At 48.4% G+C, this 12,176-nt stretch overlaps 6 protein-coding genes and 1 long non-coding RNA gene across 7 annotated transcripts; 5 read left to right on the top strand and 2 right to left on the bottom strand.

Annotated features, from left to right (window-relative positions):
• The first annotated feature begins 28 nt into the window (after nucleotides 1-28).
• Nucleotides 29-1,183, top strand: LOC112350056 (BAG family molecular chaperone regulator 6-like). Its single transcript, XM_024685529.1, has one exon. It carries the CDS (start codon nucleotides 29-31, stop codon nucleotides 1,181-1,183), a length of 1,155 nt encoding a protein of 384 aa, XP_024541297.1.
• A 41-nt stretch (nucleotides 1,184-1,224) lies between these two features.
• LOC9656599 (proliferating cell nuclear antigen) lies at nucleotides 1,225-2,403 on the bottom strand. The gene is made up of 4 exons (XM_002980569.2): nucleotides 2,008-2,403; nucleotides 1,791-1,943; nucleotides 1,635-1,732; nucleotides 1,225-1,574 (listed from the first exon to the last, which is right to left on the bottom strand). The coding sequence occupies exons 1-4, from the start codon at nucleotides 2,324-2,326 to the stop codon at nucleotides 1,353-1,355; spliced, it is 792 nt and encodes a 263-aa protein (XP_002980615.1). The 5' UTR covers nucleotides 2,327-2,403; the 3' UTR covers nucleotides 1,225-1,352.
• A 114-nt stretch (nucleotides 2,404-2,517) lies between these two features.
• Nucleotides 2,518-4,069, top strand: LOC9656598 (ribulose-phosphate 3-epimerase, chloroplastic). The gene is made up of 9 exons (XM_002980706.2): nucleotides 2,518-2,664; nucleotides 2,712-2,832; nucleotides 2,892-3,032; nucleotides 3,092-3,205; nucleotides 3,257-3,335; nucleotides 3,401-3,510; nucleotides 3,559-3,615; nucleotides 3,679-3,748; nucleotides 3,824-4,069. The coding sequence occupies exons 1-9, from the start codon at nucleotides 2,540-2,542 to the stop codon at nucleotides 3,871-3,873; spliced, it is 867 nt and encodes a 288-aa protein (XP_002980752.2). The 5' UTR covers nucleotides 2,518-2,539; the 3' UTR covers nucleotides 3,874-4,069.
• Nucleotides 4,070-4,381: 312 nt separating this feature from the next.
• LOC9656597 (actin) lies at nucleotides 4,382-6,294 on the top strand. The gene is made up of 5 exons (XM_024685483.1): nucleotides 4,382-4,572; nucleotides 4,680-4,745; nucleotides 4,834-5,227; nucleotides 5,293-5,906; nucleotides 5,976-6,294. The coding sequence occupies exons 2-5, from the start codon at nucleotides 4,686-4,688 to the stop codon at nucleotides 6,039-6,041; spliced, it is 1,134 nt and encodes a 377-aa protein (XP_024541251.1). The 5' UTR covers nucleotides 4,382-4,572; nucleotides 4,680-4,685; the 3' UTR covers nucleotides 6,042-6,294.
• Nucleotides 6,163-8,561, bottom strand: LOC112350035 (heparanase-like protein 3). The gene is made up of 9 exons (XM_024685482.1): nucleotides 8,315-8,561; nucleotides 8,193-8,229; nucleotides 7,952-8,135; nucleotides 7,723-7,871; nucleotides 7,428-7,661; nucleotides 7,154-7,337; nucleotides 6,969-7,094; nucleotides 6,812-6,914; nucleotides 6,163-6,742 (listed from the first exon to the last, which is right to left on the bottom strand). The coding sequence occupies exons 1-9, from the start codon at nucleotides 8,531-8,533 to the stop codon at nucleotides 6,392-6,394; spliced, it is 1,587 nt and encodes a 528-aa protein (XP_024541250.1). The 5' UTR covers nucleotides 8,534-8,561; the 3' UTR covers nucleotides 6,163-6,391.
• LOC112350036 lies at nucleotides 8,366-9,480 on the top strand. Its single transcript, XR_002993618.1, has 5 exons — nucleotides 8,366-8,482; nucleotides 8,558-8,719; nucleotides 8,840-8,904; nucleotides 8,959-9,284; nucleotides 9,350-9,480. It is a non-coding gene; the product is annotated as an uncharacterized LOC112350036 (long non-coding RNA).
• A 389-nt stretch (nucleotides 9,481-9,869) lies between these two features.
• On the top strand, nucleotides 9,870-11,263 carry LOC9656596 (cinnamoyl-CoA reductase 1). The gene is made up of 6 exons (XM_002980704.2): nucleotides 9,870-10,028; nucleotides 10,089-10,261; nucleotides 10,335-10,523; nucleotides 10,573-10,735; nucleotides 10,788-10,977; nucleotides 11,033-11,263. The coding sequence occupies exons 1-6, from the start codon at nucleotides 9,911-9,913 to the stop codon at nucleotides 11,181-11,183; spliced, it is 984 nt and encodes a 327-aa protein (XP_002980750.1). The 5' UTR covers nucleotides 9,870-9,910; the 3' UTR covers nucleotides 11,184-11,263.
• Nucleotides 11,264-12,176: the final 913 nt, after the last annotated feature.

Here is a 12,176-nt window from a genome sequence, read left to right as displayed (position 1 = left end):
CTGTAGAAATCCTTTTTCTTCTTCGGTAATGGCGTTTATGGATGATCTCTTCAGTGATGGTGGCTGGGGCGGCTTTGGCGGTCGATCGAAGGGACCCTTCGATCCATTCTCTTCGTTCTACGCGCCAAATTTCGCCCAGAATTTCTCCAGAGGCGGTGGTCCGAAGAAGCAGCAGCAGCAAAGGGATCCAAGGTATGAGGCTCGCAAACCTTCTTCTCCGGCGCCGCGGAAGTCTCCTCCGCGGAAGGAGCCCGTGATCGACATCCCGATCGAGGAAGCTAGGGTTCCTTCTCCCAAGAGGTCGGCGGCGGCGGCAGCAGCCAAGCCCGAGAAGATTCCCAAGAAGATCTTCACGTTTCAATCCCAAGACGACGCGGCCCGGAAGATCCAGGCGGTGTTTCGCGGGTTTCTTGTGAGGCGATGGAAGCCCATCAAGCAGCTGCGCAGCATCAAGGCGATCGCGAAGGACTTCGCGGTGATCAGGGAGAGTGTGGCCGATGCTGCCAAGTTTAACGCCATCCTGGAGGATCGCAAGGAGAGGATGATGCTCAACGAGCGCGTGACGCTCCTTCTACTGAAGCTGGACGAGATCGACGCTGTCCAGCCCCTCGTCAAGGAAGTGAGGAAGGCCTTGATCGTGGAGCTCCAGCAATTCTCGAAGCCCATGGAGGACAAAGATCGAGAAGAGCACGAGAAGAACAGAAGCAAAGCTCAGGACATCCAGATCGAGGACGCGGAGGATGACCCCGATGGAGAAGAGGCTCAAGACATCGAGATCGAAGACGCGGAGAACGATCAGGACGATGGTTTCTTCATCGTCAAGCGCGGCGATGCCGAGGACTCGATGGACACCGAGCCGGAGAGCACGATCTCGGAGGAGGAAGATCTTCGCAGCCCCGAGAAGATTGACCAGGAAGTTCCAGTCTCGTGTGAAGCGGTCGAGCAAGATCAAATCTCCGGGCAAACAAGCATGGAAGGTGGCGAGAAGATGGACGTGGACGTGGTGAAGAAGCTCATGGAGGACAATGCGCAGCTCAAGGCGATGGTGGCCAAGTGCCTGGAAGGGATCCAGTGGCAAAACACCACCATCGCCAAGCTTGAGAGGAGAGTCCACGACTTGGAGAGAGCTCTTCTAGACTCTTCTAAGACTGCGAACTCGCAATGTTGGATAAGTTCTCAATGAAATAGATATGAATGGTTTTTGCAATCTTTTAACACTTTAGATTCTTACACTAAAACTTTGTAGACGATTTTAAACTTCCAACAGTTCTTCCATAAAGCTCTAATAGAGATCGCAAACTTTTAAAAACTTGAGTGATTCTCAATAAGCTCGAAGGGAAAAAAAAAAGCTTCTAGGCTGCTGCTGCGTCGTCCTCCTCGATCTTGGGAGCCAAATAGTACCTCACGTATCCCATATCTCCAATCTTATACTCCACCACGATGGGAAGATCGGCAGACATGCTCAGTGTCACGATGTTGGCCAGTGGCGTTGCCTTGGTGAACGAGTTTAAATAGCGCAGCGCAAACGTGAGCGAGACGGGTTCTTGCATTTTGATTTCCGTGGCGTTATCGGGCTGGAAAAATAGTGAAAACCACACACGCTAGAATCAGTGTGTTGTTTCATTGCAGTTTACCTCGTCCACCGATGTGTTTTGGCGGCACACGATGTTGGCGGTGCCAATGTCCCCGGAAGTTGTGAACTTGACGCCGTCCTTGGTGACAGAGATCATCACTGGAACGAATAGATATAAACTTTTGATCATAGAAAACTTCCGAGAGTTCTTTAGTACCTGTGTCGCCAATGCTGCTAAGATCCTTGCAGATGCGCAAGAATTCCTGGGATGGCATCTTGATGCTCGATTGGTACTCTGTGTCTGGAATTCCCAGGTGCTCGCTATCGATCTCCATGAGCTTCATCTCAAAGTCAGAGATTTTATCTTGAGCTGGAAACACAAAGATAGAAAAACTTAAGCTTGGAGAACAAGAAACGAAGAAACAAGAACTTACAGGGGCTCTCAAACATAAAGGTCACGGTGTCGCTGCCATCGTCGGCCTTGATGGTGATGATATCGTCGTTTCCAGCGCACTTGAGCATCTTGGCCATATTGGTCAGATTCATCCCAATGGAAATCGTGCGATCACAGCGATAGTGCTCGAAACCCTCGGACCGGAGCATCAGCGCCACGAGCGCGACATGGCTGGAATCCATGGCTTGCAGGGAAAATCCAGTGGAAGAGCAATCGAAGTTCGCCTCATTCACGAGATCCTTGATGGCCTCGAGTACCTTCTTGAGAAGACTTCCCTGGACGAGACGGAGCTCCAACATCGCGGCCGCGGCGCTGCCAAGAGAGAAGAGCCAAGAAATGCGCGAGCGATTAAACCCTAAAAATTGCACCGCAAAAACCCTAGAGCCCCTTTTCACTTTGAAATTTTGGCGGGAACTTAGAGTAGCTTTGGGATGCCGTAGCTAAGGCTCGGCAGAGCTGCAATCCTTCTTTATTGTCCATTCATTTTAGGGTTTATAGTTTTCCGTGAGTGGATGGCTGGAACATTCATGGCGCACAATGCCGCGCTCGCTGTGGCGTCTCCTTCGAGCTCGCAGAGCTCGTTCTGGGGGCGCAATCAGGATTGCGGTCGGATTTCTACTGCGAAATCATCGACGAGGTATGAGTCTCTGTATACAGTCGGCAAATTTCATGGATTTTCCTCAGCCAGGGGAGAGGATTCAGCTTACAAGTCAATGCATCCTCACGGGTGGACAAATTCTCAAAGAAGGATGTGATTGTCTCGCCATCGATCCTTTCTGCGAATTTCTCGAAGCTGGGAGAACAGGTGAAATATGTTTTTTTTTTCCTTCTAAAGAAGAAGTTTTTAAAAGCCTAGAGCTCCAGGTTAAAGCAGTGGAAGCAGCAGGGTGTGATTGGATCCATGTAGATGTCATGGATGGAAGGTTTGTTCCAAACATAACAATCGGCCCTCTGGTTGTGGATTCCTTGAGACCTGTCACTGATCTTCCTCTCGACGTGCACTTGGTTCGTGGCTTTTCATTTATGAGTTTGTGGCATGCTTGAAGTTCATACTTTCTTTTCAGATGATCGTGGAGCCCGAGCAAAGAGTTCCCGATTTCGCGAAGGCGGGTGCTGATATCATCAGTGTCCACTGTGAGAATGCTTCCACTATCCATTTACATCGTACCATCAATCAAGTATGTTGCGGAGTATCCTATGAGTTTTTAATGGTTTCTTCTCGTGTCCAGATTAAAGATCTCGGCTGTAAAGCTGGTGTTGTTTTAAACCCGGCCACGCCATTGGGAGCCATCGAGTACGTGCTTGAAGGTGAGCGTTTTGTCTTGTATTATAGAGATGCTCGTCGCTAAAAAGAAATCTTTTTCCGATTGCAGTTGTGGACTTGGTGCTGATCATGTCAGTAAATCCCGGTTTTGGAGGACAGAGCTTCATCGAGAGCCAAGTAAAGAAGATCTCTGACTTGAAGAGGTTGTGCGCTGAGAAGGTTTGTAACTTGGATTGTGATCGCCGATAGACTTATGAACACTTGCAGGGAGTAAACCCGTGGATCGAGGTTGATGGTGGAGTAACTCCCTCAAATGCTTACAAGGTCTGTTTTTTTTTTGTTTTTTAGCTTTTGGATCGATTGGCTTACAGTCTGTGAACTTCGCAGGTGATTGAAGCTGGTGCGAATGCCGTTGTAGCAGGATCAGCAGTTTTTGGTGCCAAGAGCTATTCAGAAGGTAGCCAAAACTTTCGAAACATCATCGTACTTTGCTCACGATTTTTTTTTAAAATTTTTTTTTCTTGCTTGGCAGCGATCAAAGGCATCAAAACAAGCAAAAAGCCGGTGGCAGTTGCCGCTTGAGCTGCCGAGAAAATGGAGAATTTTGTTCCGTTCGTTCTCCATGCATCGATGGCTACCGCGCACAGGAAATAATAATAATGTGGTGGTGGCTTAAGGCTTGTAGATAATATCATAACGTTGTAATCCAAGGTGTATGTAAGGTATCATCAAAATCTCACAAGAACCTCGCAAATGGCTCTATCTTTTAAAAGAACTATAGGCAGAGTCCATGTGGTGGTCCCTATAATTCATCCATTTCCCTCTTTTTCTTTCTTTTGCTAGCATGGAAAGCATATGCTCCTTTTTGTCCGCGCTGGCCACCACCGTCCACAACTCGCCAGCTGCCACCTGGCCCATTGACAGCGCCAGATTCAATGGCCTTTCTCCCGCGCGCGGGGATTGGAACGAGCGGCCGCGATCGTTTCTTCTGCCCGCATCCAACGGCCGTGGGCGCCATGATTGCAGCCGGTGGTTTGGAATATCCGGTTGCATCCGAGGGCTGGCATTTTGTGGCGGGGACTGTACTCGAACCGGCGATCACGCCGTGTGTGCTGCCCAACGTGGTGAAATTTGTAGAACGTGTCTCGACTGGCTAGGGTTTATTCGCCCGCTCTCTCGTTTTCTTTCTTTGCGTGGACAAGGCGCAAGGCGGCTATCATCGGCGCCTTGGCTGCGGCATCTCGGATCTTGCTGGAATCCGCTCTTTCTTTGCTCTAAGAGGTAGGATCTAGCTCTGGCCGAGATCTAGAATCCAGATCTTTGCATCCATGCTAGGGATTTGGGATTGGGAATTTTTACCCTAGCCTGAGGCCCGCTTTTCTGTGCAGGGAATCATGTCGGAAACCGAGGATGTTCAGCCTCTCGTCTGCGACAATGGATCGGGAATGGTCAAGGTAGAAATCTTGGAAAATAGATTTTTTGGTTTTGCAGTTCTTGATCCATCGGCATTTTTTTCTTGTTTGTTTGTTCGTGTGGATCTAGGCCGGATTCGCTGGAGACGATGCGCCCCGTGCGGTTTTTCCCAGCATCGTGGGTCGCCCGCGACACACTGGTGTGATGGTTGGAATGGGTCAGAAGGACGCTTATGTGGGCGATGAGGCCCAGTCCAAGCGTGGAATTCTGACGCTCAAGTACCCCATCGAGCATGGTATCGTGACCAACTGGGACGACATGGAGAAGATTTGGCACCATACTTTCTACAACGAGCTGCGAGTTGCTCCCGAGGAACACCCGGTGCTCCTCACCGAGGCTCCCCTGAACCCAAAGGCGAATCGCGAGAAGATGACGCAGATAATGTTCGAGACTTTCAACGTTCCAGCAATGTACGTTGCTATTCAGGCGGTGCTGTCACTGTACGCGAGCGGCCGGACGACTGGTTAGTGTCGCATGCAGTAATACTTCCACTCCGGGTCTGATTTTTCTTTGGATTTTTTCTTTCAGGTATTGTCCTCGACTCTGGTGATGGCGTCACTCACACTGTGCCCATCTACGAAGGATACGCACTCCCGCATGCTATCCTTCGTCTGGATCTCGCTGGACGCGATCTTACCGACGCGCTGATGAAGATCCTGACGGAACGCGGTTACTCTTTCACCACCACCGCCGAGCGTGAGATTGTCCGCGACGTGAAGGAGAAGCTGGCCTACGTTGCGCTCGACTTCGAGCAGGAGCTGGAGACGGCTAAGAGCAGCTCCTCGATCGAGAAGAGCTACGAGCTCCCGGATGGACAGGTGATTACTATCGGCTCCGAGCGCTTCAGATGTCCGGAGGTCTTGTTCCAACCTTCGCTGATTGGTATGGAGGCTGCGGGTATTCACGAAACCACCTACAACTCGATCATGAAATGCGACGTCGACATCCGTAAGGACCTCTACGGAAACATTGTGCTCAGCGGCGGCTCGACTATGTTCCCTGGAATCGCCGACCGTATGAGCAAGGAGATCACTGCTCTTGCTCCCAGCAGCATGAAGATCAAGGTTGTTGCACCACCTGAGAGGAAGTACAGCGTCTGGATCGGAGGTTCTATTTTGGCTTCGCTGAGTACCTTCCAGCAGGTAAGTGGATTTCTTGTTCTTACGGTTATCAATCTTTGCACGCGGTCTTTGACACTGTTTCCTTCGCAGATGTGGATTGCCAAGACCGAGTACGACGAGTCCGGCCCATCGATTGTGCACAGGAAGTGCTTCTAAGCGAAGATAAGATGAGATTTTTATGATTGGAATTGAGATCTGGTGAGCCTTGCTTAGGCGAAGTCCACGGACTGTGTTTGAATTTTCAAGTTACATAGCAGGGTTGTAAAAATACTATAAGCAACGTTGGTAGAGAGCTGCTGCTGCTGCTGCTGAAGACTCTTGCATTTTCCATCATCCTTAGGATCACAGAAAACTTTTCTTAGTTGTCTCGCATTTTTCTCTCTTTCAATGGAAGTTTTTGTTTCTCTTTCACTCTTTTTTTTTTCTCGTTTGTCTTTGGCTGTGTTGTTTTCCTGTTTGGACGGTATCTATTGATGTGATCTCTCTGTTGCAGGCCCCGACGGTGACTATTGTGTGCACGATTGGACACCTGCTTCTGGGATTACCGCGAAGACAATCGAGTATGGATCCACCAGAACCGGCGAGGAACTTGTTCTTGTCACCGGAGTTAACTCTGGTATGCTACCATCTGCTCCTGCTACGAGTGGCTTCCCGTTCAGCAGCATTACTGGGCTTTGCAAGTCTCCGTTTGGAGCTGTCAAGTGGTATTCCATCCTCTCAGCATTTACTCCAGCTCCGGCTAACTTCTTCGTTCTTGGTTTATTACAGGAGCAGTCCTTCTCACTGTGAGTGAGGCTTAAGTCGACCGAGTACTGCGTTGAGTTGCTGAGATTTATTATCAAGACTGCCAATCCTCCCTGCCCGAAAACAAACATCAGAGGTTGGCTTTCTAAGTGTAAGTTTTTGCTGGAGTTTAGTTGGTATACCTGGTTGCTTTTTAGGCAGTGTGCGTACGTTCGTAGGTACGGTGTGTTTTCTGCAGTTGCAGAGAAAACGTTCCGGCCCATTAGCTTCTTCCAAAGCAGTGCCCTGAATGCGACGAAAGGAACGTGTTAGAAAGCGGGAAAAACGCGACAGACTTACGAGAAGTAGTCGGGATTCAAATCGTATGATGTGCGATCAACGAGTCCGTAGTTGCCTCCTATCAGGGACTGCCTGCAGTACACTGCGGTATTGTAGTATGCAGACATCCCCAGCTCGTCGAGGTACCTGTAAGCTCGCAAGTATTAGATAGTGTTCTAACGGTTTCCAATATCTTCTTTTCTTACCAGAAGCTGAAGACATATCTGTCGGTAACGTTGTGGTGACCACTGTTGTATGCTCCTCCGGCTTCTCCAACCCAGGCCTCGGTTCCATACGCTTTCATCAGCTTCTCCACTCCCTCAAAGGTCCCTGCTTCTTGACTAAGGTAACTCGGGCTGACTATCTTCTCGATGAGGTGTGTGTCAACTCCTACAGGCGCAAGAAACATGTTTTAATCCCGTTTTAGTGTTTCTGTACTTCTCTTTTTTTCTCGTCTCTGATGCGTGATGCTCTGATTACCAGGTCCGAGGTTGTAGATGTGATGGGAGCAGGCGTTGACGACGTTGGGCCCTGTGCTTTGGAGAAAGTCATGGAACCAGCCGTAATCCCAGAAACCATCCGGTGCTACCACTTGAGGCTTGATGGTGGATCTCGCATACACTTGATCTACGACGGAACGAAGCTCTTTGATGTCGGCCGCGTACTGCTTGGCACTAATGCTGGTTCCGACCCCGCTTCCACTTAGCTCGTTTCCTGAAGCTCCGAGGAGTCAGCATGCGTTCGGACAGAGAAAGCAGCAGATGATATCACTTACCGAGTTCCCAAGCTACGATTGGAAAGCCATGGTCCAGAGAGAATTTCATCAAGTCCCTGGCATTGGAGGACTCCCATGATCCTTTGAAACCGTTGTCTCCGAACTTGGTCCTTCCGTAGAGGGCATTCAGACCGAAAGCCACCAGAGCCCTGTGAAGACGAGATGAGGATTTCCGCAGATCTCAGTCACAGGTAACTTCGCTTTCACTTTTTCTGCAATCACGACTCACCCTGTCTTTTCGAAAAAGGAATTTAGCTCCGTCCATCGGGACATGTTGAGACATCCGCCTGTGAATCCAAACATGGCTGAAGGCTGCTTTTGAAGCGGTAAGCATGGCCCCGGCCTGACACCAACCTCGTAAATAATCTGGTCTTGGAGTGATCCTCCCAGTCTCAGCAGTAATGGAGACAATCCTGGAAAAACGAGTGTCAAGCATCGAATTCAGCATCTCCAGTGGAAAAAGCTCACACCTTTGACAGCGTTAACCAGCCTTGGATTCCAGAGATCCTGGACGGAGACAGAAAAAGGCAAGTCGATTTTCAATCTAGCTTTTTGCTGTGCATTGAGCGAGTGCTCTGTTTTCTGTGCTTACCAGATTGAGAAGCGAGGCTCGCCCCCAGCTGCAGTATCCATAGTCGCACTTCTCGGGTGGCCACCAGTCGAGCGTCGCACAGATGAAGTTCTCGCTGATTCGAGCCACTGGAGAGGTGGTGTTGATCTGGAGAACAACTCGTTGCATCTCGAGCGAATGCACTCCCTGGTAAGCGACATTTGCGAGAATGAAAAGAGCTGCAAGAGCCGGGTGTTGCATGACTGATACTTTTGATGGCTGCAGCACTATAGGTGATGCAACTGGAGAGGAAGAAGGACAGAGGAGGTTGAATTCATCGCTCGAAGAAGAGAGAAAACACCGATATTGGCCCCTTTCGAGTGGCTCCTTGGAAAAATGGATACTATATGGCGGATTTTCATGTGACAAGCAAATGCAGGCAAACAAGTGAGTGACTCGGAACAGCCGTCACCAAAACCCCTTGTCTACTTTCTTTTTTATTTTCCCCTTGCTCAAAACCTTACGTTTTCTCTTTTTTTTTCTTTTTTTCATCTTTTCCGCTTGCAGTGAAGATGAAGAGCCTGATGGCATGACCCACCTTTCTCATGTACATGACTATACAACAAAGTGTTGTAAGTGTGGCAGCCTTCCTTTTCTCCCGTTCTAGCTAATTTTTCCGCTTCCAGAAAGAGAATTTTTTGAGAAGCAGAGGTACCTTTGGTTTCGTTGTCAAGATAAGTCTTTCCTTCGTCATTTCTCCTTGTGTTCCTTCAAAGTAACTCTCATTCTTCCTGTAGGCGTTGCTGGTGAGCAATCGTCATCGTCATCTACAGTCTTGGCCTTTGCGTCAGGGTCGGCTTGGACGATTACTTCCTTGGCCCGCGGACCAGCTCAATCAGTTGGCGCACCTCATGACTTCCAAGCGACTTGTCGGATTGCTGCTGCGGAACTGATTCCTTCCTTCGCAAGAGTTAGCGCGCACGACTTTTCAAGCATAAGAAAGGAATCGCAGGTACCTTCGATATCTATATTGCTTGGTGCGAAACTTTGACCCTTGGAAAGCTTTCGTTTTCTTAGGAGGAAACGCAAAAGCAAGAGAGATGGGCGATTTAAGTTAAGCGGTTCTTTTGGAAGTAGCCATGTTATGTCACATTTGCCATGGTCCAGCTTGCAAAATTCTGGTAATTTTTCTATCATCTTCGCCGCTACTTATTCCAATGCGCAGCTTTTATTCCCGCGGAAAAGCCTTTGTCCGCGGTTGGGCATGTTTCTATATTCCAGTGGAAGAGGCTTTGTTTGCAGTTGCGACCGCTGGCTCCTTGTCAATTCTTTGTTTGGTGGTCCGCAGCAATCCAGAGGATGGAGATCCATTCATCTATTAACAAAACTTTCCACTTGACCGAGGATCGAACCCGGGTCCTCCGCGGAAATTGTTGCCAAAACAGGATTAATTAGTACCATTTTCCACTTCACCGAGGATCGAACCCGGGTCCTCCGCATGACAGGCGGAGATACTCACCACTAGACTTCACCGACATTTGGTGCCAAAGCATGATTAATGAATATTTTTCTCGCGACTACGAGCTTTTGAAAAGCGAGGATGGAGTGAATGCCCTAGAACAGGGGAGTCGAGCGGCGATGGACAAGGGCAAGGGGCTGGTGTGCGTGACCGGCGCGTCGGGATTCATCGCATCGTTCTTGGTGAAGCTGCTGCTGGATCGCGGCTACAAGGTGCGCGGCACCGTGCGGAGCTTGAGTAAGCGCGAAATCTAGCCAGAGATAGGATAGGAGCGAGATTTTGATCGATTGTTTCCAGCCGATCCGAGCAGAACATCGCATTTGCGAGGCCTGCCTGGCGCGGAGGAGAGATTGGAGCTCGTCGAGGCCGATCTTCTCAAGGACGGCGCATTCAATGATGTGGTAAAAGACTGCCAGGGTGTTTTCCACACAGCCTCTCCTTTCTTCTTGGCAGGCGTGGCTGACCCGGAAGTAAGTTTTGAGAAAGTTTTCAAAGAATTCTCGCTCCTTCTCACTCCTTTTGTGTGTTGTATAATGATCGCAGCGTCAGCTCATCCAGCCAGCAGTACAAGGAACTCTCAATGTTCTCGAGGCGTGTTCCCGGAGCCCCTCGGTCGCCAAAGTGGTTGTCACGTCGTCCACTGCGGCAGTGGCGTATAATCCCAAGAGAACGCCCGACACGGTCGTCGATGAGTCTTGCTTTAGCGACCCCGACTATTGCAGAGAGATGAAGGTAAGAAAGGCCTCTCCTGGACAATTCTCCATTTGCTTTCCTTCTGCAGGCCTGGTACATTCTTTCGAAGACACTAGCTGAGCAAGAAGCGTGGAAGTTTGCCAAAGAGAAAGGACTTAACCTGGTGACTATAAATCCTGCCATGGTAATTGGACCGCTCCTGCAGCCTACTTTGAACACCAGCTGCGAGATTATCCTTAAACTCATCAATGGTAAAAGTGTTTTTTCTATTGTTTGTGGTTTCAAGATCATGACTTCGATCAGGTAGCAAAACACACTACTCAAATGCTTGTTTGGGATGGGTGGGAGTTGGAGATGTTGCTGAGGCTCACTTGCTAGCTTACGAGAATCCAAATGCTTCCGGGAGGTACTTGTGCGTGGAGAGGGTTACTCACTACGAAGACGTGGTCGAAACGCTGCGCAAGCTCTATCCAGAGTATCCAATCCCAACAGAGTAAGTTATAAATCGCAGATTGATCCAGATGATCACGCTTTGATCTTGTGAGCAGATGTGAAGACAATGGATCTCCCAAGGCCACTCCATATGCCATCTCCACCAGGAAACTGCAAGAGGAGCTCGGCCTTCGCTTCCACAGCCTGGAACACAACCTTAAAGAGTGCGTGGAAAGCTTGAAGCTCAACCATTTTACTCCGGCTTGAGGTTTATAGTTCGACATATTATTTCTTCAAAGCAAAAGAAACAACAACGCTCTAATGGTTTTAAAAACTTTACGCAAAAACAATAGCACGTAGTTGTCCCACAAGCATGCTGGGGCACCACAAACCACCATTTGTCAAGTGCTCTTTTATGTTTTCCGTGCTTGAAAGGAACAAGCGATGATGTCCACAAAGGCATTTACTTTACCACACAAACTAAAGGGATTTGTATCATAATTTGTAAATAATTTGCTGCGCTATTAATTTTTTATGTTTAATATGCTGGTGATAACATTTTTATTCAACTTCTACTAACATAATGTAGGAAACCAACTCTCAAAAGAAATTTTTTCCATCTCATGAAGAGAAGGGGTTTAAAATGCATCTTAGCAGGAGCTAACGTGGTGCTCCAAAGTTGCTAATCTAATATGATGCTCCAGATGAGATGTTTGAGCTCCAAAACTGAATGTTTTACTCGTGGTTTTACTTTGGAACTGTATAGAGGCAGTTGCACTCCCAACATTTGAGGCTAGTTATCTCTGAAACTTCTTCTGTTCTTAACAAGGCATGTTAGAAGTTGCATAACGTGATGCTATCATGATTTGGACGCTCAATGTCCATTGTCATTCTTTTGAGGTGGATCTCGTTTCGTCCTGCTAATCATGTTGCAGTACTTTGTGTCTGGGGTGTCTCCATGCGCAAGGATCTCTCTGTTCATCTCCACGTGTCTACACCTCCCAATGTGATGGTTTTCAAGGATTTACTTAGCTTGTGAGTCACTGCAAGAACTGAGAACTGTTGATATACACGTGCTTGTGGAGTGTTATTCGACTTGGTTTTCATATTTCTATCATGCTCTAGAAGCTACAACCATGCTTGATTCTTTCTCTTTTGTTTGAGTTTTTTTCACCTACTAGAGCGAACCAACCTAATTAAAAAAAGTAGTATTAAACCTTGATTATTATTTAAGTTTAAATCTTTTTAGATAAATGTTGA

Source organism: Selaginella moellendorffii, unplaced genomic scaffold (genome assembly GCF_000143415.4).
Source record: "Selaginella moellendorffii unplaced genomic scaffold, v1.0 SELMOscaffold_45, whole genome shotgun sequence".
NCBI classification, from domain to species: domain Eukaryota; kingdom Viridiplantae; phylum Streptophyta; class Lycopodiopsida; order Selaginellales; family Selaginellaceae; genus Selaginella; species Selaginella moellendorffii.
The sequence above is the reverse complement of the archived record's forward strand: the minus strand, read 5'-3'. Positions and strand labels throughout refer to the sequence as shown.